This window comes from Diaporthe citri (assembly GCF_014595645.1).
Source record: "Diaporthe citri strain NFHF-8-4 chromosome Unknown scaffold_1, whole genome shotgun sequence".
NCBI classification, from domain to species: Eukaryota; Fungi; Ascomycota; class Sordariomycetes; order Diaporthales; family Diaporthaceae; genus Diaporthe; species Diaporthe citri.
This window is the reverse complement of record NW_025064846.1, coordinates 4,280,566-4,304,481: the sequence shown is the minus strand read 5'-3', so window position 1 is coordinate 4,304,481 and position 23,916 is coordinate 4,280,566. Positions and strand designations below refer to the sequence as shown.

The following is a 23,916-nucleotide window of genomic DNA, read 5'->3' as shown; positions in this document are numbered from 1 at the left end:
GGGCCGCAGTAGTTGCGGGCTACGGCTGCACGTTCGGAGTTGGCGTCAGCCTTGTCTTACCGAAGTACCTCTTTTGGTTTTGGAGGGTACCGTGATTCGGCCTCGGATGCCTTTAGAAATGCGGCCAGCTTTATGTCCGCAATGTCCGAGCCCGAGGGGGGTGCCACTCGCAGACGGGATTAACCTTCAATGTTTGAGATGCACAGGGTTTTGCAAAGTACCAGAATTAGGTATCTAGATGACAACGCGAGTGGCATACGGTGTCACTCTCTAGAATTCCATAGACGAACTATGGCCACACATGGCCTATAGGCTCTTCAACACACGCTACGCCTATCAACCAGAAATCTCAGCGATAGGATGTTGATTCGGCTCCAGTCTACTGTCTTCAGAACTTCCTCGCCGTGACTCGCATCCACTGATTGCTGATGTAAAGGATGGTGTAAAACTCGACGACCCACGGTTTTGTCACGTTGATCAGCTGGAAGTCGAATTCTCGCAAGAGCTGTTAGGAAAAGGCATATGTCAGCATGAATAAAAGCAAGCTTATACCAAAGGCCCGGGGACGACGGGTATGACAGGTCCAAACTCGAAACATGGAATACGGGCCTCGACGTAGACTTTGTTGAGCTCCATCACGGCCAGCGGCTTGCCAGAGCATATGTACCGACCATGTCCGAAGGACAGGTCCACTACCGAGGTCATCCTGTCGCGCTGGGCTGGTGAAACCCCCAGCCAACGCTCCGGGCGGAAGACGTCCGGGTCGGCGCCGAATAATTCCTGCACATAACGAGAATTAGCTCAATCTTCTGAAGACATGCGCTCCGGTCGAACCTGCGATGGAACTGACCTTGTTGCGCAACAGACCGCGCTGGTTGACGGCAATCTTGGTGCCCCCGGGGACGAATTGTCCAGCGAGCGTGTCGCCATTGGGAGGGACCACTCTGGGGAACGTGCCGATATTGATTGGGTGGTACCGCCGCGTCTCGTGGATGACGGCCTGCAGATAGGGCAGTGCCTTGGCCTCGGCGTTGGTGATGGGGGACGAGATTTTGCCCTCCGCAATGCCTTGGTTAATGTCCTCCTGCAGACGATGATAGGCGTGTGGGGTCGTGGTGAGGAAGAGCATTGTGCAGCGGATCGAGATGGCGGTGGAGTCAGATCCGGCGATAATTTGTAGGAGGGCTTCCTGCTCTACTTGAGGTTGGGTCAAGCCACTCCGAACGAAGGAACCCTAAGTAAATACTATACGTCAGTCCTTGTAGGAATCAAGTATTGAGTGCAAAGCTTGAGGATTTGCAAGCATGTCTGCCTGGTCCTTGGCATCTGAGTTGAATCTCTTGGACACGGCCTCTTTGGACAGCCTGCATAAAGAATACACGGGTCAGCTTCCATCTCAGTCCTTTTCAAGACACACCATCTATATCACTCACCGCATCAAAGGCCCAATACCCCTGGTATCCGTAGTCTTGGGCCCGATGAGCGCCAGAACAAACTTTGAAGTAAGGATAGCCCTCAAGATAGGGACTTTGGCGCATAGCGACATGAACTTCATGCCGGCTTTGGAGGACTCCACAAAGTCGTGAACATCTCGATTCGCCTCGATACACTCAAAGCTTTTGCCATAAGACACTCTCTAGAGCGTGTCCAGAGTGAAATACTCGGCCACGTTGCCCCAATCCATGGGGCGCGTGTCCTTATCTGTAGAGGGATAGGTGGACCGCAGCAAGGCCTTCAGCTCGGCGAGGGTATCGTTGATGGAGCTCTCAATGGCCGGGATCTCCCGGAGGGAGTAGCCGCCGTTGGTGCTCGACTTGACGAACGTGTGAAATGCATCGTCGGTGGTGCTGATCATGTTCTCCTCGTACGGATTGACGCGGAAGCTATGATACCAACTCGATCTTCGGTAGCCCGCACGTACGCTGTTGATCTGCCGCACGACGCCGGCGTCGTCCGTCACGAGCATATCAGGGGCGACGCGAACCAACGGACCGCCATACCGTTCCTGTGTTTCCTCATACTGGATGTCTGCTCGGTCCGACATGACAGTGCGGACCATCCAGAGGCGCGAGATTGATGCCCAAAAGGGACCTCGAAATTTGCGTAGTCGGTACCATGTCAGGAATGTGGATGCCACATAATATAGGATGCAGAGCCCCCCAAGAGTAGGAGCTAAGACCCCTGAGCTTAGGGGTTGGAGCGCCGACAGTGCCATTTGGAGTATCAGCTTTGTCAAAATGTTCTCACTCCAAGGCATATGCCGACAGTGAAGAACAATAATGGATACGGAGATTGTGTGAACTGGACGACTTGATAAGCTCAGTATGGCCATGCTGCATGTCAGTGTGGGGTTACCAACCTAAGGAGAACTTTGGAAGTTTGCGGGTTGTAAGAGCTCCCTCAAAGTAGTGGTACGACTATTGTCAGCCCGGTTGGTGTGCTGATCTTGTAAGACTCAAATGCCCTGGAAGATGGACATCGGCTTCTTAGCTGCATCGGAGCGGGCTTCCTTTCACTGGCAGGCGGATGTCTCATGCATTAGGTTGAGGGGATCTGCACGTCAGATAGGACACCAATGCAGACTTAACCAATACGAATAGCCCGTCATACGGACAAATTCATTTCTCTGGCGTTTTCTCGTAGTGCGATTCTTCCGGAGCTGTGCCGAGGAATTGAACTTGAAATGTGGTATGATGAAACTGAGCCCCCCTTGCATAAGTATGGGTGTGAGCTCCTTTAAAGTCGAGAGGCGATCCACGGCCAGAATGTCTTGAAGTCCAGCTTGTGTTACCATTATGTACTTAACTCTTCTACGACTAGTTCTGCGTTGACACAAAAGGAAAGCTGCCCAATTTTGCTAATACACAAGATCGGAAATCCTGACTGCACGTAATTGTAGGTACGGACGGACCTGTTCCTCAGTCCATTCCCAGAACTTCGCCGTTCCCCCAGTGCCACCCTCCGACTCTGGCTTCGTTGCTAAGTTCAGGTCCTGCCTGACAGGATATGTACGACCGAATGGGACGACTGGCAGAAGAGAATTAGCCACGATCTACGGTGTCGATTCAAACATAGGCGAGGAGGGGAAAAAGGCTTACCCCAGCACCCAGTCTTGCTGAGGGTGATATCCCGCGAGAGGCCACCGAACAGTTCCGTGTACGCTCCGTTGACCGGTGGGTACATCAAGATCTTGACAAAGATCTTCATGAGGAAGCCTTGGTCACGGTACAGTTCGGACTGAAGATTGCCTGGATTCAGGGGCACGCTTATGACGCCGTTGGCCTGCGGTCGCAAGGCATACTCTACGCCGTGGGCCCAGTTTCCCACTTTGCTGTACCAGTACCGCTCGCTGCCAGACTTCTTGGCCATGGTTCCGGTCTTCATTTCTGGCGTGGCACCGATGTTCTTCTCAGCGAACATTTCTCCCGCTACCGAGGATACCCACACAACGCGTACTGTGTTCGGTGGCGCCCTATTCTCACGAGGATCAGTCGGTACTCAGGTAATAACGTTGAATAAAACAAGGTGGAATGCGCTGCTATGGGGAGTGAGGGCGACAAGTCTTACGATTGGGCAGTCGATACTAGCACGGGCGTGAGCAGCTTCGCCGGCAAGAAGCCACCTAGCACGTTGACGCCGACGTGCTGCTCATAGCCCTGGGGCGTAGTGGTTCCAAAGCACATGTAGCTTGCTCTCCTGGGCGAGGAACTGCTCCACTGTGCGCTTGATGGAGGCGAGGTCCGCGAGGTCCAGACGCAGGTATTTCAAGGCGCCGGTGGAAGATGGCACGACTTTCTTGATGGCTTCGATGGCCTGTTTAGTCTTGTCGGCCGATCGAGCCAGCATGTAAACAGAGGCATTTCTTGGAGTAGAGTATGCGTGAGAATTCCTTGCCTGGTGAGAATGATTAATCAGTGGGGGACATGATGCTTGTAGAAGTGACTATAACCCACCAGCACCGGCATTTGCACCGGTTACGATGTAGACCCTACCAGACAGGTCACACAAATCTTTCTCCGTGAAGCTGGGCTTCGGCGGGAACGACTGTGTCAAGTTGCTCTTGATCGGCATGGTGATAATTATTCGTAGATAAGCAGCGGAGATGGGAGCAGAGTTGGAGTGAAAAGCTTGGAACTTGCAACGCGGAACCCTTCGAATCGAGTCGAGTCGCCTTTGCTCCCAACATACCAGGACGCAGATGGCGTGAGGAGGGGCAGGCAGGCCCCTCATAATTTGGAGACTTCTGCGTACGGAAACTTTTGTGACACGTTGGGTGGTGCCTGGCATGCAGTTCGAGTTACACAAGGCTGGCTTGGAATTCGAGTTACACGAGGCTGGCACCGGTGGGCTAAACTGAGTTGGGATCCTGGCCCCTGTCCGGAATGCCTTCCGATGCCTTATGCAGTCAAACGGATCGTAAGCTGCACGTTCGGAGGTCACATACAGGGGTTCATCATGAGGGGGCCCCAGTAGTTACAGGCAACGGAAAGTACTCCGCAGACGCTTCGTGCGTCTATTGAATACACGCAAAAGTTCAAAGCTGCACGTCCGGGTATTCCGTATAGACCGAAGGGCCGCTTCCATTTACAGCACATAGACCATACGTATCCAGATATTTCTTTTTAATGGCCACCCCTGCTTTGTCATTAATGAGCTTACCAGGAGGCACTCCAATGCATCGGGCACCGAAACCAGCAGGATTATAGTACTTTTACGTAGCGGTTCGCCACGTGCAGGGAGGTGCAGACGGGGCTTTGGAATGACAGCAAGCCAGGGATAAATGTCATATGCTTGTTTATTGTCTGCGTTCGGCACCTTATCTTGGCTTTATAGAACTAAAAGGTACCTGCAATGCCAGCAGCATGAGATAACCTTAGGACTGTATACTGGCTCCCTAACATTCAACAGTAGAGGGATTCCGGGTCCCCAGATGCTGCCTACGTAACCAGATGCTTGAGCATGTACTTGAGCACATATGAGTGGCAAGTAGATCCCGTCCGACTGCATCAGAGACACGGCCAATCAATGTTCTTGAATCCCGAGGGACTAGACCCAGCACCTGCCAGTGTAAAACAACACCAACTGCTTGTCTGGAGTATAATGTACTGTACCGTAGTGCCATGTGCAGACCCTAAGGATTCATCTGCATTGTACATGGTTCGCTTATTTGCATGATACGCAGCAGTATTATGCAACAAGATTAGTTTCATGCGTATGTAGACAACATGTAATTACAAAGTGTTGGTCATGGCCTGGGAATGAGCAAGCTGGCAGTGTGCATAGCCTTTACAACCAACGGACAACCAAAATTAGATGACCTTGCGTAGTTTTCCTAGAGAATCTCATGTGATCATCCTATTCCTAAACACAGCCAGCGGAGGCATGGTTCCGCTGTTCCCGGCGGCTGCCTATTCGAACGAGTTTCAACTCTACAAACTGCTGAAAAATCCTTGCGCTATTGGAGACTTCCAGCCGCCAGCCATACGAATGAAGGACAAGACTGCTACTTAGTAGGAAGGACGCAGGAGTCGGAGCATGTCCATAGTGGGGCTTGACAAATTGGCGGCAGCAAATCACCCAGCAAAACGGCGAGTGGGCAGGCCGCAGTTTTAGGCCCAGACGCGCCAGCGAATCGTGAAGAAAACAAAGTCACCGCAACACAGTGCGTCTGGTCAGATAGACAGGTATTTTTGAAGAAAGGGGGCCATCTGGGCCTATTTATGTCTGACCCTCTCGGCCCGAAGCGAAGTGGGTGGGTGCCAGGCGCCACAGCCGCTGCCTCACCAGGCATAAGTCAGGATTCAAGTAAAAGCCAAGAGCAGTAAGTCTCATTTAGAACATTGCGAGTGTATGTGGCACTGCATGGAGAAATGAAGTCTATCTAGTACAAAGAAACTTAAATAACCGGTACCCAACCGCATTTACACAGAGAATGGTCCGATCGTCTCCCCTCGGAGCTTTCCCTCTTTCTCCAAGGCACTGTTGATGTTTTGCATGAGCGACTGATGGATCATACGGAAGTCTGTGGTGTACGTTAGCAATATGACTTGGAAGCGGCATCAAGGAGTTTTTCATACCCCAAGCCGAAGACATGCAAGCGTAGATGCCCCAAACCCAGAGTGTTTTGCCATCGCTGATCTTGCGGACATCTATGGTATCCCACGCACCACCAACGATTCCGGGCCCGCTCTCCCCAGTATAATGGATCGGTACGTCGATTAACTCAAACCGCTCGAAGAAACCCTTCCTCAGTCGTTTGTGCGAGAGGTACTCCCCGCCCGAGTAGTCAACAAACTCAGTCAACAGCTCGGTGGTGGCGATCGGAGCCCCATTCTTGAAAGGATTAATGCCGTTTTCAGGATTTATATGGCCGTTTGCATATAAATCAAGAAATAGGTATTTCCTTTATTAATTGCACGCAAACGGCAGAGTGCTTGGAAATAACTATACCCAGAGATGGAAAGTCTGCAAATAAATAGTATGGGGATTCCCCCTCTTCTGGTAGCAAAATATCATCTCTCTATCGCCACTAAATCTAAGACCCATCGACCTCGCCCTGGAGTATTCGAGTCGGGTTGGTAGCATTGCCGCCGACTCGGGCCGGACTGGCACCCTGCCAGGCTGTATCGGTGACTACGATTTGCCGTTAGCTAGGTGTCCCAGGGTAGGGGACGGAAGGCGAAGTAGTGAAGGGGAAAAACCACTGACAGTTAGAGATGAGCTCCGTCAGATCCCCGGTATCAGCGAGAAAGACGGCATAAGTTGTTGAGATTTGGTAGAAGGTACCGTCCGGGCAGACACACGCCTCGGGTGTCGAGCTGCATGCAGGCAGCGAGGTGTTTGAACTCCGCCGGAAATTCGTGGAGCTCGGAAACGCAGCGCCGATCGCTCAAAGCGCGGACAAGACAAACAGTGCGGAAATCATGCTGGCTGTCAAGAAAACGAAAGACAAACAAAGCCTACTATAGTTGACAGACTCGAGAGATCATGAAAACACTGCACGGAATTCTCGCATTCTCACACTTGAAATATATACATGCACATATCGACATTGATATATATGAACGTGTATAGCCCCCATGAACTTAAGGCATAATTACTTTTGGTTATTGAAGGAGTTGATTATTCATTGAAGGACTGAATTATTTCAGCCCCGTTGCGCCACTCATGTCCTGTATTGGAGGATTGAGGCGCTGCCGCCTCCCAAGGAAGACCTTGTGTAACTGCTGAACGAGGCATTACTCTGGATCAAATGATGTTCATTTTTGGGTATTGCTGCAGTCAGCCGGACGGATTCCCGATCACTTCGGAGGTTGTTGGTGACAAAAGCCTGTCAGCCCAGTAAGATTACTTGAGTATTTGAACCGCTCAAGCCACATATATTTTTAATCATGATCTACTCGAGGGATCCCGTAGGCTGTTATCTGTGCTGTGAACTGAGTCCGCATTTCATAGCCCCCTGGATGCTCATTCAGCCTGCTCAGCTCCGCGAGAACGTCAACGTTGGCCGAATCCTTCTTCGGCAGGGGATGGTAGGGGTGTTTACTGGACCAGACGATGCATGCAACCTCCTGAGGTCAAAACCCCGTTGTGTGCTGTGTGCGTCTATGATCTTGGAGATATCTCATTAAACCCTACTGGTAATGGAGCTTCCTTCATTTGTTGCTCGTTGCTGCTTCAGCATCTGACTGGTTTGTCTTCTGGGTGGCTCTTGGAGTGAATGTGTAGCAGACCCTCAAATTACCAGAAATCAGGGCTTGTTTTGTCTCTGTGCTGTCAATGAGCAAAGGCTAGGTCCAATCAATTACCAAGGTTCAAGACTTGTCTTTTCGCCGCTCCTCTTTCTGATTCCAAAACTCACTGGCAGAACACCTGGAGAAATTGCCCCTGGACTACGACACCACTAGTCAAGCAAATAACCATTGAGAGCAAGCTTTAACGAAAATGCTATCTTTTCAGGGTAAGCTGAACTACCTTCAAGTAATCTAGGCTCAACAGTTAGGAGGCACTGCTTCTATATCAAGTAACAAACGCAGTACATTCTGAGCCGGTGCTTGGGTCTCTATCCAAAAAAAAAAAAAAAAAAAAAAAAAGCCTCCTCTTCCGAGGACCGCGAGAGGGTGCAGTTCTAATGCCACTCGGCGTGTATATTTCCCCTATTTATTAGACTCAAATTCATGGATGATATCTTTCACCTTGTCCAGCAACTCATTTTTGTATCCTTTTCAACCTCGGTCGTCGCGTCCAACCTATTTCACGACTTCTAGATGTCCTTTTGACTATCATTCATTATTCCTCCCACCCTCTTCATCAGCAAAAAGTCATCGACAGCGTTGTCCACTATATGGGATGTCCGAATAGTGCTTTTTCTCCCTCCATTCCCAGTCTTGAGGTCCCAAACCGCTTGCTCGCTAGGGGCGCATTGGCGAAAATGAGGATAGCTGCTTGTTTCTGCCTACTGAGTAGTATCCCAATTAACAGAACCTTACGGATTTTGGCACCAAGAACGTGGGGTTTGACTCTCTCCTTGTGAAGATAACATCGTTTGGCTCCTTGATGTGATCCGTGGAGCAGTTGGCTTTGGCCTGCAGCTAATTGTAGAGATTTAGGATTTGATGCTTTAGCCGAGCAACATTCGCAAGGTGGCCCTTTTGGGCAGCTTTTCCGGATGCAGCTTGGGCGACGCAAATGAAGAGTTGATCTTTCGGCGACAAGCTCCCCGTCTAAGAAGAAAGCGATGCAGTTTTCAAAACCACTTGAGAGCTTCCGGGCGGCTGGGACGACCACCGGATATTCCCAGCGTTGGAGTCCACCGCAGCGTAGCAATGGCTGCACCCTGTCGCTTGTGGGGACAACGTTCTACACCGCATGGGCACACAGCAGCCAATGGCGGCAGGCCTGTTGCGGCCCCTGACATGCAGCTCGGCGTCTACAGCACCTGCAGGAGAGGCTGGCATGCGGTGTCAGTAGACTCACAACAGAGCATGTACTTATCCGACGTCGGCAGCAGGACCGACAGACATTCGACAACCTCTTGGTCGGCATAGCCTCAACAAATTGCGTCTGCTTGACACCGACGCTTTCTTGTTTCGACTCTGGGCTCTGTTCTCGGTTCCTGGAGTTGTGAGCAAGTCCTGGGTGAACGTCTCCTTTGCTGTGGGGTGTCATGCTTAATCCACAAATAAGACTTTGATGAGACGAGGCGATAAGTGCTTGCCCGCCTGACGGCGCTCAACATCATCGGCAAGCTGACAGCAATATCTTCCAACTCTGTGGGGCGAGGCGACACGACAAGTGGCGGGGTTGTTCTAAGGTGCGCAACGAATCCGCCTACACGAGGAGCTTTAGTGTTCGACCCTTACCTGGTCATGCGAGCCTCGATTATGGGTGCACAGCAATGTTGTTTGGGCGTCATCCGGGTACCATTCGCCAGCATCTCGGGCCCCACGAGACCAGCCGCCGAGCAGGGAACGGGGGGAAAGCATTACGAAACTTGATGTTGGCCGTGGCTTATTGTTCTCTGAAACCAACAGTTGCCAATCCGTTCATTCCATGGACCTACCGCCCACTGTCCCGGACATCATCTCCCTCTAAGCGAGACAATGGTTACACGTCGTGTTCGGCAGCCCCGCCCGTGCTGCTCTCATAAGCCTGCAGAGCCTGTGCTTTGAGAAGGAAATCTCGGATCGATGGGCACTGATGTGGATTGTCTGCACAACACGATGCTGTGTGAGACTGCAGGTCACGAGCTTTCGCAGGGCGCCGCTGCTAAACACGCTTTGCAGATCATTGCAGCTATTGCTTGGAACCTCGACGCAATTGGAAGCAAGTGTGAGAGGACCCAGAACGCCCCCATATTTGCAATTGATGGTTGAGAACATCCCCAGCAAGCAGTGGGACAATGTGACGGAATCTGCAGCGGATGAGGATGATGGGCACGCGGCGGGCAGCCGCCTCGCAGACAAGCAGACAGCCGCTCAAGGGGAAGTTGCTGACATGGACGATGTCTTACCGCGCTTAAGGACATTTTCTCCGGCGGACCAGCCCTCTGGCGATAGCTAATGCTCCGCTCTTCAGACAACGGAAACGTGAGATGCAAGCCACGATCGATACTGTCCCTGCCCGCAGAGATCGTCTGCACGAGATCGAAGACCGTCCGCCGCGATACCAACTTAATCCCTACCACTGGCGGCCGGGGAGGGGATCCGATGGTGCAACGAGGAATCTGGGAAAACCGGAGGACGGCGATCAAAGCCGAGCATTGACTGGCCACGGTTGACGAGTACACACGCGCTGAGATTTGTGGCGTGCCTGTTTCGTGAGCCTGTGTATCGTCGGAGCCGTTCTGTGGACATCCTGGGCACCTTCACGATCAAATGTCAGTGGCAGAGTGGTGGACGGCCTTTGCCGTGCTCCGGCGGAATGTCCCTCTCCTCCCAAATTCGGGGCAACATTGGGAGAGCTCTGGCAAGCTTTGACGGACACCCGAACGGAAGCAAGTCCTTTGCCGAGATTTGCATTGACAATACTATCTATGGAGGGATTTGATATTTCGAGGACAAGAGGCAAGGACGAACTCGAAGTCGAGGGTAGCCTCCACATACACGCTTCTGGCTGGCTCTTGCATCGCTGGCGTCCTCGGAACTGGCTGAGAAAGACGTCGAACTCTCGGCGCCTTCCGACCATGTATGCGCTGTGAAAGGGCAACGAGAGACGAGCATCCTGGCAACTGCTACCAAGCATCAAGTGACGCCTGGTCGGGTCTCGCATTGCGGTTTTGGCCACGGTGCTTTGCTAACATGTCTAGCCTGGCCCAAGCAGGCTCTTTTTCGTCTCAGTCGTTAGTGTCAGATCTAAGCCTGTGCTTGTGAAGCGTGTGCAGGTGTCCCCTTGGTCTCAACGAATCGTCTCGGGCTGTGATCCGACAATGTGCTGTCAGCCTGTCTCGCAATGCTCGCACCATCACACCCACACCCACGTGCACAATTCGGTGTACTTGCACTTATGTGATCGTGCTCAGATGCCCAGGCGCGCATTACGGAGAAGTCATCATCATGTGGAAGAGGAGATGTGCGCTGTGGAGGACAGGAAGTCGCCGTCTGCGGGCTGCAGGCACAGCTCCTCTCCTCTCCCGTGGTTGATTCGTGGGATTGCTGTTTCGTTCCTGCCTCGTCGGGACCTGCTCTTGCTCCTGCATTTGCTAGTTGCGTCGGATCACTGTCGTGCCTCCCCTCCATCTGCCTCCTCGCATGGTGGCTGTCTGTGGTCCACTCGCGCCTTCCTCCCAGAGCATCATCTGCCCAACATAACACTGGACGGCCCAAGGCAAAACCCACGCTCCTTTCTGGCCGTGCCTTTTCATCCCTGGTGGTCTCTTCTTTTCTCTCATCTCCATCCTCTCCAGGAGTCAACAACCAGCAGTCTCTGTCCTCTGATATCTGACCTCTTTGTCTCGTGTGCCCGGCACCCTGAGCATCTCAACCAACTCCCAAAGCCACCCCTCAGCATCAGCCACTGTACCGCGACCGCCTCTATCCCCATCCTCACGATTGAAGCACCAACATCCAATTCAGCTCACAACTCTTCCCAGCCAACCAGCCACAATGCCTCCTCGTCCTTGGCAGAGGGGATCCGGGAATGGCCCCGACTCTAATGGAGAGGCTCTGATCTCGCAACCTCTGGGTCAGCGTTTTCCAGCCCCGGTCAAGGCTCACATCGCCGCAGCCACCAGCGAGTTCGTTGGAACCTTTCTCTTCCTTCTGGTCAGACTTTCTGTGTCCTTCTTCACATGGCTTGCTATGTTCAAAACTGGGCTGAGAACTGACTCTATCCAGTTCGCGCTGGGTGCCACCCACGCTGTCAACACGTCTCCTTCCGCCTTGGGAGGAGTAGTCGATATCGCCAGACTGCTCTACATTTCCTTGGCTTTCGGTATTTCCCTGGCTGTCAATGTCTGGTAAGAAGTCTCACTCCTCACTGCTCCCAGTCAAAGGCACCACGATCTGTCAACTGGAAGTTGGGCCAAGGAATCCTGCCTTCGGAGTGTCGCACCTCGGCTGAACAGCCGGTATGGCGCATCGCCGACTCAGTCCCCAGACTGATTTCCTGTCACAGGGCATTCTTCCGCATTGAGGGCGGCATGTTCAACCCTGCCGTTGCCATTGCCATGTTCGTCACTGGTGGTATCGGCCTGCTGCGTCTGGGCTTGGTCATCGTCGCCCAGCTTCTCGGTAGCATTGCTGCCTCGGCCCTTGTCGTTGGTCTCCTGCCTGGTGACGGCATCGCTGCTACGACTGGTCTCGCTAACGACACCTCTGTTGTTCGTGGCCTCTTCATCGAGGCATTTCTGACGGCGGAACTGGTCTTTGTCATCTTCATGCTGGCAACTGAGAAGCATCGAGCGACCGCTGTGGCTCCTGTCGCCGTTGGACTGGCTCTGTTTATTGCCGAACTGACGTGAGTAAATCAACCCGTTGTTGCCACCATCCAGCTGACGTGTATCACAGGGGCGTCCGGTACACCGGTGGCAGTCTGAACCCTGCGCGATCCTTCGGTCCTGCAGTCGTGACCCAGGGGGGTTTTCCCGGCTACCACTGGATCTACTGGCTCGGTCCGATCCTGGGCGCCTTACTTGCAGCCGGGTTCTACAAGTTCGTCAAGGCGATGGAGTTTGATCAGATATCCCCCAACATTGATGAACCAGCTCCCAAGAAATCCGGCCCACCAGCCGGGAGCAATGGAATCCGCCATGAGGAGGGTGAAGCAGCTTAAGTGCTGGAGTTTGATCTTCATTTTTCTGTGATGCTCTGCAGGACACGCTCAAAGCCTTGGTCTCTTCTATTCTTGTGGTATCTTGCCAGTGTGGCAGGACTGACCTTTACGTCACATTATCTCACGACTAGACGACACGTCATGGACGGTGGTGTTCGGACTGTGGTTGGGGTTGCGTTCCACCCACCGGATCGACGGACGGGTTCGACATTTTTACTATCGTTGGTTTTCTTCATTGCTTTCTGGCTGTTATACCCCATGCTTTCACCACATTGAACATACGGATACCGACAAATCAACTGCCTTGCTATTCTCAATACAAGTCTTTCACCTTCTCAGCGTCCTTTGCGTGTTCCGTGCCGTCAACGCCAATACTCAACGCTCTAGTCTCTGCAAACTCCTCCACTGTGCTCTCGGCCTTTGACCTTAGCACCTGCCAAGCGACTGCGCCCAGAGGAAACCTCAGTGGAACTGGCTTGCCGCGCGACGCCATTTCATAAATGGCCTTGGACATGGCCTCGGGCCGCGACCAAGATTTGCGAGCTTCAGGGTTGTCCACATAGGCCGCGAGAATTCGCGCCGGGCTATCTGCGGCGTCATAGGCAGGGTGTTTGGCCAGAGTCGACATGCTAGATGTCGCGTAATTAGTGTCGATACCGCCAGGCTCGGCAATGGTGAAGTGAACTGTCTCCATATTAGCGGACTGCTTCGTTCGATCCATAGTCTGTGATAGACAGGAGATGTCAGGTACTTACTATTCCAATGAGGCCGCACCTCGCGCCTGACACTCTCCGTAAAGCCCTCGACCCCGAATTTGGCAGCATGATAGTAGGCATTGCCAGGGAAGGCCATGAACCCACCCATGGAGGAAATCTGTATTACAAGACCCCCCTGCTTACCACCATTCCTAGCATTGTCCTCACGCATAATGCGCATCGCATGGAGGGTCATGGTAGCGGTGCCCCAGAAGTCGGTGTCCACTACGGCGCGGGCCTTGGAGTGCTCCTCGTCTGAGGAGTTTGGCACCGCAGGGGAGTAGGGCAGGGAAGACTCTGTGTCGCCCATCAATCCGTGGCCGGCGTTGTTCACTAATATCTTGATTAGACTCGGGTTGTTTGGGAAGGATGCTCAAGTAGCGAGATGGTGGGGGACTGGGGAGGACGCTCTCGTGGACGTACCGAGGACATCGACGCGTCCGAAATCAGGGTGCTCGAGGACCGTCCCAAGGGCTGAAGTGATGGAGCTCGGTGAGGTCACGTCCAGCGCAACGACCAGCACGCGGGAACTGGAAGGAAGGAGGCCCTTGATCTTGGCTGGGTTGCGGGCAGTGGCCACGACACGGTGCGCTGGGTGGGCGGCTATGAGCTGGGCCAGGGACAGGCCAAGGCCGGAGGAGCAACCGGTGATGAGCCAGACCGCATCGTCAGGGAGGGTGTAGCCGGCATTGTTGGGGCCTGTGAGTGCGATGTTGGAGAGACTTCCAGATGGTGGAGTCATGATTGGTGATATCAAATGGAGATGGGCTTAGCGTTGCGGTTATTTGGCCCGAGGGTGTGCTTGGTCTTTGTGGGAACATCATGAGGGCTGCTGTTTGTTCTTATACCATTTCGACCAAGGCGATGTGCAATAATTGACCCTGGCGGAATGCAGCTCCCACTGGCGACGATACTGGTACCAGCCAACAGACGCGGCCGATCCGCAGGGTGGACCGCGGAGAGGGTCCCGCTTAGATGGAGCTCTAACAAATTGGCTATCGTTTTCAGTTGGTGCAAGATAGCATGCTATTTGAAGACAACGCGCGAGTCTCCCCAGAGACGGCCGCCGGCCGCTGCGGGCAGGGCCGAACCTAGCGGACCCGACTGCGGTATCGCCGTGCGGCCGCATCTGCCGCCTCGGAGTTTCGCGATGACTGCTCCACAGATATTAGCCCTTCGTGACAAAGCGCCACAAACTAGTATGAGGTGGGTAAGCGCTCTGGTCGCTCGGCCGTCGTAACGTAAATTGGCCGAAAATATGATCGAGAGGGCCAATCATCTCCGAGATCAATTGGCTTCTGCTCCTTTGTCAAGCGTACCAGAAGGCCGGCGGTCCCAAGCCCCGAATAGGTCTTTTCACCTGGACCGATTGCCTCCTGCGCTGGCAAACTCGCCCGAAAAATATTTTCAGGTCGGTTGAATTTGGACAATTGAAAGATTCATGAATTAATGGCCACGGAGTGGTCATACAGGCAGGCACATGGTCAGCAGCTGGGCTCATGTAGTCCGGATAAAGGTCTTGGATTGCTCTCAATCTACTGGTCGGCAGTCTCTATGCGTGTGTCCCCGATCCAACACAGTACGGGACCGGGTAGGCTGTGCTATTGCAAAGTCGAATGGGTCCAGTGACCCATTGCATCCCAGTGTACTCCTGTGTCGAGTACGTGGTCGTCTGCCACGGCTCGTAGCTCGGGGAGTCCACGCATCCCGAGATATAGTTTCCCGTGACGCGACGAATGTACGGGTTGCTGACGACAAGCCCGTACTGCCCCTGGGGGACCTGGAACGTAAACGTCTGGTCATCACTCGTTGTCCAAGTCCAAGTCCCTTTGCCTGGCATGTCGACGCCAAGTAAAGTCTCCAGGAAGGACCGCGAGATCACGTTATTTCCCTATTGATTCTTGTCAGCCATGCTTGCCGAGCAACTTAATAATCCTGAGAGGTGAGCCTGGATCACGTACGTAGGCACTGTTGGCAACTGAATATCCTTTGGTTACGGCCACTGAAGCGCCAGTCGAGCCGATGTTTCCCACGACTGGCGACATTGCAACATCCCAGTCATTGAAGTTCGTGTCCTGTGATAAATGAGATCAGCCAGCGCCGTGGAAGTGTATGGAGAAATGTAGAGTAGACATGACTCGACGACTTGTCGACCGACCAATACATCTGACGGCTGACTAGGGCAGTTCGCGGAGTCATAATTGAATCGAGATTCCTACTCACCGACAGCACTTGATACTCTACACTCTCGTCACATCGACGTTGGTTTGCGTGGCTCTCTTGTCTGGTTGCAACGCGGACGGGGTCGACCATTCTGCCTTGCAGAGTCTCGCGTGCCTCTTTGAGCTCATATTCGTAGTCCTTCATTACAACAACCGAGCCATCACTACCAGCAACAATAACATCGTCATGCTGCAGCACTCTGGTTGTAGGCTTGGCACGACCAAGACCGAGCAAGGCCACGATAGCCACGCATGTCTGAGCCAGCATGTTGTCGCGAAATATATCGTTTTCGGGTGGATCGGTAAGGGCTCTCTTTGCCTGGAAGGCGAGGAGGTGCAGCGGCAATTCAAGACGGTGTAGGGGGATCGTGAGCCCTCGGGAGACGTGTCCAGAGCATGTAGATGTGACAGCCCTAAACGGAAATCAACTTCCGAAGTCTGCGATATTTGACTTAAAGAGCGGCTGAGGTCAGTTTAAAGGAGTGGATTGAGAGGATGCTCTCAAAGACCAACGAGGTTGGCCAGCGTCTACTTAATTATTAAGTGAGCGCAAGATTTAGACAAACATTTCGAAATGGAAACGGATTCTGCGGAAGCCGAACGTCTCTGGGGAAGGAATCAAGACGCGAGGGCGGGCGCATCCACTACTTTACGAGGTGCCCCGGGCGCTGCCTTCATCATCTTTGCACTGGGCTGAAGCATGGCTGGCAACACCAGCGAACCAGGTTTTGGCATGAACGGGTCCAAAGCCACGCTTCTACACCCGACGGGCCACGAACACGCAGAAACGAAATTCAGGGGGATAGGAGCGGAACAAGTGTTGGCTAACAGCCCCATCGGTGCCTGCGCCTGCAATGGAACATGATACCGATTTTGAACTAGGTTGTGGAGCTCTAACGGATGCCCAGTCCGGTGGAGCTCCTCCTTTGCTGAGAGGTATTCATCGTGAGCGGAAGAGGTCTTCCCGGTCGCTCAGATAGCAGCCTTGCACATCATTTAAGCTCACGTGCTGAATTGGACTCGACGTAAGTGCAAAGGCTTATTCTCAATACACTCGATGGTGTGATTCTTTTTCGCCGATCGGCTCGGGCTAGCCCTCCGTCGAGCTCTCGGATAGTGCCGATCCTCCGAGGTGGGTAACGACAGACGTCGTGAGAGTCATGATGCTGGTCGGTTCATTCGATTTACCTTCGCCGCACGTGCGGGTTTTCCGCATGGGGAAGTCCCTTTACCTAATTTGCGCCTCTGGTGTTTGGGGCTGGAATTCTGTCAGGCTCTTGGCGAACTGCGCAGAACGAAATACATTGCCCCCGGCCGACCCGTCACAGGGAATACCTCTGTATGATGATGTTCTGGACTCGAAGGGCTTGTCACGGACTCCGAGAAAAACGGCATCACGGCACGCATAAATGCCAGAGCTCTGACTAATGAGCACAAAAACATCCCATTGAGTTTATATTTAGGGAGGCCGGCTCGTTATTGCAGGCATACATGCAACAAGTAAATAGCAGGTAATGGCTAATATCACGCCTGAAGGGAGGGAAAGGGTGGAACGAGCGGAGGGATTATGTAGGCTGTAGTTTGACTCAATCACGAGAAAAAGCAATTGCGAGTCGCGAGACATATACATTTGCTGAAGCTATAATCGGCGCTGGAACTCCATGGCACCTGTTAACGTCCTGAGAAACAAACTCTGCACAAACGCTCGGGCCATACGTCTGTGGCGGCAAGGTGAGATATGGTGACTCTTAGCTTGCTATCATCAAGAGCCTGCAATGTTTACCATGTACGTATGTATCATTTACAGATCATGGCTTGCCCCTGTTTGAGAGTCGATCCTGCACACAAATGAGCATAGTCATGCCTCCTTTTTCGTACATGGCTTTTTCATGGCCCAACAGGTGATACAGCACACCCATATTGTGAGATGACCTGTAATTATTGATAGACAGGCTCCTCACAACGGCTCATATATCACGAAAAAGTCGATTACTTGCCTCAATGTCACTTCATTTTAGTAGTTATTGGCTACAAAGGCCAGGTAAAATGATGAACATGTGAGCTCCGTAATTTCTACTGCAGCCCGAAAAGCTAGATCCCAGTCCACGCCCACAATGGGACAACCATACTGCATCTTTGGTAACTTAGATCTGTCGTTAACAGAACACTCACCTTGGTATTGACACCAATCTTGTGGAGGCTTCCCTGGTTCCTGCAGTGTCTGTGAAAGTTATGCCTATGCCAGAGAAAGACTTCTAGGCACCCTCCATGGATGCTGTTAGTTTTATTCTCGAAGCCAATTCATATTGTTCTCCCTCAGCAACCCTGATGCACTACTGGAGGAACACTGATGATAATCTGTTTATGTTCCACGTTTGACTTTCGTTACAGTGTTGTTGATGATTTAACATGAAATCATCCCAGACCTACATATCGCCCTTAGAGCGATCACTATTAAGTCGTTGGATGTCCTGAGTCCATGTGGTTGGTATTCATATGCGAGATGGCAAAAGAATTTCAAGTATATGTCTTAACCCGGCCTCATGGCATTCAGAGGGTGGTGACATCGAGGACTACATCACTGATTACGATACTGGACCTATGAATCACATATCGTTGACCTTGAATTCAACTCCAACATACATGCATGCTGCAAAAACGCCATTCGCCTTCCAACCGCAAAATTGAAGTCTGTCACCAGGGGCCGGGAGCGTGGGCATAGCCACGCTCGATGAAAAGCTTCAACCAGGGTGTTCAACAGAACGCATATTCGACCATATCTTAGAATATGGGTGCTGCCGATAGATAACCTTGGCATATCACCCACCCTTCATGTGCATGTGGCTGCAACGGATCACAGGAATGGGAATCCGGAAGCTCGTCGTCCCGAGCCCATGCTGTACTACTAGTTGCGTCCGCCTGTCAGTACGAAGAACGCCCAAACAGCTAAGAGGGCAATCATTGTTCCAAGATTCACCGTACATGTGGTCCACGTGATTAGATCAGAAGCAATCCTGCCGTTCTCTGTCTCTACAATGTGCACTTTTGAAGGAAGTCTCTCTCGAGCCTATCTCCACAGACTTTTTAGTTTGGCCGAAACTTTCCACACCCAGATGTGACTGTACGGTAGGTGAGTTGGATGGATGGTTCTCAATTTTCTCGTTCAGGTGTCGAAACAAAACGGGGCCACATGACGTCCCGACACATCTGTTTCAGAAGCTTCTTCGAAGTCGTCGCCGAACCCCCACCAAGCCTTCCCGTGCTGTTCAAGCTTAAGCTCCGAGTATCAGTGAGCCGCATTTGAACATAAACCCACAAGCCGACCAACAAGCATAAATTACACGCCGGGGTAGAGCTGGATATTTGATGTGGTGGCATACACCACGCCATTCTGGAGGGGCACACCTCCATAAAAACGTCCTAGTATAGCCAAGATCCCTCGAGTTCAGCCGATCATCCAGCAAGTCAACTAGCTTGATGGGGATGTTCCATTGATGTCTCATCTCGAAATCACAGATAACAATACCGAACCCTATTGCTTGAAGATTAAATCTAAAGCCTGGCACTCATGCGTGCTACTGATTATTATCACAGCCAATGGTGCCTAATTTGTAGGCTGTGGCGGCAATGCATTCCTGTATGAAGCAAGAGGAACTGTCCAAGGAGGATATTCATGGACGGCGTGATGACAGTCCATCTTTCGCTCAGACATAACAAGCAGGCCTTGGACTGACTCCCCGATGCAGCCCTAATTTTGCCGTTGTTTCTCTGCTCCATTGATTCTTCTTTTCCTTGAATATCGATATTTGCCAGGACAACATGGCGCGGGATCGCTTGTCCTCTCCTAGCGAGACGCAGTCGGCAGTAGTAATTGAAGAAAACGGGATGGACGAGCTAAGGAAGGACTACAGTTATACCTCTTCGACAGAGATCACTCGAGAGAAGTCCCTCACTTCCATTCGCAGCGATGTTGAACGCGTGGGACCGGAGCCTCTGGTGGCCAACATGGAGGAAATGGCACTCAAAGCACTCCATGTTGATGACGACCCTACACTGAACCCCTGGACGTTCAGAGTTTTCTTTCTCGGTCTGCACCCTCCCTTCGCAATGTGGCTGCTGCCCATCTAATTGTGGTTACAGGTATTGGGCTGTCTGCCTTTGGTTCAGCGCTAGGGACCATCTTTTTATTCAAGCCCCAGAGTGTGTCTGTGTCGATAATTTTCCTCACGGTCATATCCTATGTTGGAGGAGTTGCTCTCGAGGCCATCGTTCCCCAGAAGGGGTTCATTGGCAGATGGTTTAACCCCCATGCGTAAGTCAGCGGCAATCCCCAACAGTACCATCCTGACCGGCCGCTAATATGCACGGCGCAAAGGTTCAACTCTAAGGAGCACCTTGCCATTGTAATCATGTCGAGCAGTGCAAGTGGGGCGGCCTATGCGACAGAAGTTCTGGCAGCGCAAAAGCTTTATTGTAAGTTGATCTGGACCCCTCTAGATGTTTACGAGCCACGGTAGATGACCGTCAGCTTGTGTTTCGCACGACTGTATCCCAAAACCGGAACAAAAAGACAATCACTAACCTCTCCGTCAAAAGACAATGTCGTCCCCGAACCAGTTGTTGCGATACTCCTGCTTTTCATCACAGCTACTTGGTTACGGCATGGCCGGTGTACTCCGCAAAAGCTTGGTTTATCCGACGAGAATGCTTTGGCCCTCGATCCTGCCTCTAAGCTCGTTAATCGAAACACTCCACCGAGAAAGAGCAGAGATGAAGAAAAAGTTCAACTTCTTCTGGGTTATTTTTGGTATTGTGGCTATCTGGGAGCTGTTCCCTCAATATATCATGCCAATCCTGGTTGGAGTTTCGGTCATCTGCCTCACGCAGCGAAACAGCCTTCTCGTTGCTAATGTGTTCGGCGGGTCCGCAGGCAACGAGGGGCTTGGGCTCCTGGTATGGGATTCTTCAACATCTCTTCTCTTGACTCAAGGATAAGTACTGATCGAGCGTCTAATTTTTTAGTCACTATGTTTCGACTGGCAGTACGTTGGCACATCATGCTTCTACCTGCCACTCCAGACTCTCACCAACGGCTTCATTGGGTACATAGGCTGCATCGGCCTATTCCTCGGGATGTACTATGGCAATGTCTGGAGCGCAATCAAGTTCCCTTTTCTATCCCAACAGCTTTTTTCGACCAACTCGACCTCGACCCTTTTTGAGATATACAACCAGTCCGCGATCCTGGACTCAAATTTCGAGCTGGATAGGAACGCATTGGAAGCACAGGGCTTACCGTTCTTCTCCGCTACGAATGGGGCTTATCTGCTGACCACAAACCTGGGCATCACCGCAACTATAACTCATATCATATTATGGAACCGTGATGCGGTCCGCAGCGCCTTTGATTTCGATTTCAAGTCCACTTTGACTTACATCAAACGCCCAAGCCTCCTATGGCAAAGGAAATCCGCACCGGTTTCTGAAACAGGACTTGATCCTCACTACCGCTTGATGCTTGTGTACAAAGAAGTACCTGCTTGGTGGTATATCCTCATCCTCCTCGTGTCCACGACTACAGGCATTGCCTGTATCTACGTTCTCGGATCGACGCTCCGTAAGTACCATCATTTTCCTTTCACGGTTCCCCGCCCGTCATGTTTTGGATTGTTCCAGAATGCATCACTTCAGGCTCCGCGGCAGGTGATTAACACGTACTCAGCATGGTGGGGTTTTATCATTGCCGTAACTCTTTCGTTCCTCGGCACACTGTTCTTTGGCGCAATGTCAGGTCTTCTCGGATTCCAGGTGCCGATCACATCGCTTATTCAACTCATCGGGGGATATCTGCACCCTGGAAAGCCCGTGGCCAATATGTTCTTCGTGTTATTTGGGGCAAATGCCCAGGCTCAGGCTTTGGGGCTGGTTGGAAGCCTCAAGCTTGGACAGTACGGAAAGTTGAGCCCGAGGTGCACTTTCACGTAAGTCAGCACCGAAGTGACACCCAACAGCATTGCAGCGAACTAACTCGGACGGATAAAGTATGCAAATCATCGGCACATTGTTTGGTGCTGTGATCAATTATATCCTTATGACCATCATTACAGAGAACCAACGAGAAATCCTTCTGTCCATACAAGGGACAAACATCTGGTCAGGCCAGGTGATACAATCTTTCAACTCCAACGTTAGTAATTCTCCTGGGCCTTCAGTCTACCTAATTCATCAGGTTGACCTTAATGTCAGGCAATTGCATTTGGAGCTCTTTCTGAGTTCATGTTCTCCATCGGGGTCAGTATAAGTCCTCCCCTGACAGAGTTCCCCGTCTGCTCTGTCTTGGAATGCCTCAGAATGCATGAATTTAGGGTCCGTGGCTAACATAGTACGGTAGCGTACCTACACGTGGATTGTCCTCGCACTGCCTCTTGGCTTCGTTTTCCCATTGCCTTTCTATTTCCTGCATCGTCGTTTCCCGACATTTGGCTTTGACTATTTCGTCACGCCGGTGCTATTGTGGTATCTCGGTTACCTTTCCGTGGGCATAAACTCGTCCGTTGGCATCTATTTTGCCATTGGCTTCTTTGTTCAGTTCTGGCTCCGGAAGAAGCATCCCGAGTGGTTCATCAAATACAACTACTTGCTGGCTGCAGCAATCAGCGGCGGCACCGAAATGCTGGTATTCATCTCTACTTTCGCCTTGCAGGGTGGCAGTGGAAAGGCTGTTCAGTTCCCTGCCTACTGGGGAAACAATTTCCAGTCAGGCAACCCTGACTATTGTGCTCTGAACCCGGCCTTAGGCGGATGATAAATCAACGGCGACTGCTCCTGGGGAGCGTATGTATTTCTGAACACTGAGGATGAATTAGGGAGGCACACATAGCTAGAGTATCTGATATATCAATCCCATTTATCTTGTTGTTTTAGAACTAGTCTCCACAGCGACTCAGCGCCAGCTAGAGTACATTCTGATTTCGTAGGTGCTCGATGGGCTAGAACATTGCCCAGAGACTCTCTTGAGTATGTCGATCGCCATGAGCAATGCACAGCCCCAGGCAGCAGGCTGGAATGTTGGTCTCATTCAGTCTAGTCGTGCGAAGTCCCACAGGGGCGGTTGAAATATCCTTGTTCAGAGCCCTACATTGAGACTCTTGAGGCTGACGCTGGTAGCAAACAAAGGAGAATTTGTCACAGGTTGCATATTACCTGTCATTCATCATATCCAGTAGTGTCTGAAACAAGACTTATTCTTGATTCCTTCACAAAATTTGTCAGGTCACCAAAGAAGCAAATTGAAAGACACCGCAGAAAACTGAATTTGAGGGTTGTTCCACGGCATGTAATAATACATATTCCCCGAAGCTGGAATTCCCTCCTAAAATTGAACTTTACTCAGTTTCGATATTTCAATCAACCAAGTTTCACGTGGAGAGAACAGTAAAGAGGCTAGTAATTTGCACCCAGTCCGAAGAACTCGAATCACCTGTCTGACAAGCGGCGAAGACGGCAAACCTCAACCCCGAAGCGGAAATCCCTACGATGGCCGGTGATGACTACCAGAGGAGACTACTGCTCTGGATCTCTGCATGTTCTTTTTTCGTCGTTTTCGTAACTTCCATCTGGTATTGGTTCTATCTCCATTATTACCAAAAGGAGAGCTCAAGCAGCTTACTTCCACGAGCGACTGAATACCACGATCAACAGACCCAATACGGAGATGCCCAACAACAAGGTTATCAGCGCCCTCAATTTCAAGGTGGATACGAAAGTCACGAGCTCGAAACAGTCCATGAAAATACCCGGTGGAAGGCTGGTGGTGAGATGGGCGCAGTTGTGCCCGTCGCTGTGCCACCCCGGTCGGCCGCTCGCAACTCTTGGGGCGGCTGCCAACGCGACCGATTCCACATGAACATTATCTCTCCCCTCGGCAAAGGAGGCGTCGACAAGTCTCGACATCATGCTAAAGACCAACACGCTATCGAGCTGGCTACTGCCAGTGATGGGCGTCGACACTACTCAGTCACCTGCCCGGACTCAAGCGGGACCCCTCAGCTGACGCCAGAGACGGGGTCCAGCGCAGCGCAGACACCAGAAGGGCAGCGAACACCTCTTCCCAGATACACATTGGAGCCCTGTGGTAAAGATCCTCCAATCTACGCCGAGTCTGAGCC

At 51.9% G+C, this 23,916-nt stretch overlaps 8 protein-coding genes across 8 annotated transcripts; 2 read left to right on the top strand and 6 right to left on the bottom strand.

The window, feature by feature from the left end:
• Window positions 1-388: 388 nt before the first annotated feature.
• On the bottom strand, window positions 389-1,129 carry INS49_001182 (uncharacterized protein; the record flags this gene model as incomplete). The annotated part of the gene is made up of 3 exons (XM_043162015.1): window positions 389-505; window positions 616-780; window positions 851-1,129. 3 exons carry the CDS (start codon window positions 1,127-1,129, stop codon window positions 389-391), a joined length of 561 nt encoding a protein of 186 aa, XP_043030521.1.
• A 123-nt stretch (window positions 1,130-1,252) lies between these two features.
• Window positions 1,253-1,555, bottom strand: INS49_001181 (uncharacterized protein; the record flags this gene model as incomplete). The annotated part of the gene is made up of 2 exons (XM_043162014.1): window positions 1,253-1,364; window positions 1,434-1,555. 2 exons carry the CDS (start codon window positions 1,553-1,555, stop codon window positions 1,253-1,255), a joined length of 234 nt encoding a protein of 77 aa, XP_043030520.1.
• An 81-nt stretch (window positions 1,556-1,636) lies between these two features.
• Window positions 1,637-3,846, bottom strand: INS49_001180 (uncharacterized protein; the record flags this gene model as incomplete). The annotated part of the gene is made up of 5 exons (XM_043162013.1): window positions 1,637-2,005; window positions 2,912-3,027; window positions 3,099-3,472; window positions 3,568-3,656; window positions 3,718-3,846. The coding sequence occupies 5 exons, from the start codon at window positions 3,844-3,846 to the stop codon at window positions 1,637-1,639; spliced, it is 1,077 nt and encodes a 358-aa protein (XP_043030519.1).
• Window positions 3,847-5,921: 2,075 nt separating this feature from the next.
• INS49_001179 (uncharacterized protein) lies at window positions 5,922-6,925 on the bottom strand (the record flags this gene model as incomplete). The annotated part of the gene is made up of 5 exons (XM_043162012.1): window positions 5,922-6,022; window positions 6,078-6,333; window positions 6,551-6,633; window positions 6,709-6,818; window positions 6,912-6,925. The coding sequence occupies 5 exons, from the start codon at window positions 6,923-6,925 to the stop codon at window positions 5,922-5,924; spliced, it is 564 nt and encodes a 187-aa protein (XP_043030518.1).
• Window positions 6,926-11,603: 4,678 nt separating this feature from the next.
• On the top strand, window positions 11,604-12,771 carry INS49_001178 (uncharacterized protein; the record flags this gene model as incomplete). Its single annotated transcript, XM_043162011.1, has 3 exons — window positions 11,604-11,956; window positions 12,115-12,456; window positions 12,507-12,771. The coding sequence occupies 3 exons, from the start codon at window positions 11,604-11,606 to the stop codon at window positions 12,769-12,771; spliced, it is 960 nt and encodes a 319-aa protein (XP_043030517.1).
• A 313-nt stretch (window positions 12,772-13,084) lies between these two features.
• On the bottom strand, window positions 13,085-14,268 carry INS49_001177 (uncharacterized protein; the record flags this gene model as incomplete). The annotated part of the gene is made up of 3 exons (XM_043162010.1): window positions 13,085-13,455; window positions 13,527-13,859; window positions 13,950-14,268. 3 exons carry the CDS (start codon window positions 14,266-14,268, stop codon window positions 13,085-13,087), a joined length of 1,023 nt encoding a protein of 340 aa, XP_043030516.1.
• Window positions 14,269-15,078: 810 nt separating this feature from the next.
• INS49_001176 (uncharacterized protein) lies at window positions 15,079-16,016 on the bottom strand (the record flags this gene model as incomplete). Its single annotated transcript, XM_043162009.1, has 3 exons — window positions 15,079-15,417; window positions 15,488-15,601; window positions 15,750-16,016. 3 exons carry the CDS (start codon window positions 16,014-16,016, stop codon window positions 15,079-15,081), a joined length of 720 nt encoding a protein of 239 aa, XP_043030515.1.
• A 3,551-nt stretch (window positions 16,017-19,567) lies between these two features.
• On the top strand, window positions 19,568-22,553 carry INS49_001175 (uncharacterized protein; the record flags this gene model as incomplete). The annotated part of the gene is made up of 9 exons (XM_043162008.1): window positions 19,568-19,835; window positions 19,889-20,060; window positions 20,124-20,221; window positions 20,679-20,701; window positions 20,771-21,365; window positions 21,471-21,729; window positions 21,791-21,935; window positions 21,995-22,039; window positions 22,140-22,553. 9 exons carry the CDS (start codon window positions 19,568-19,570, stop codon window positions 22,551-22,553), a joined length of 2,019 nt encoding a protein of 672 aa, XP_043030514.1.
• Between the last annotated feature and the right edge of the window lie 1,363 nt (window positions 22,554-23,916).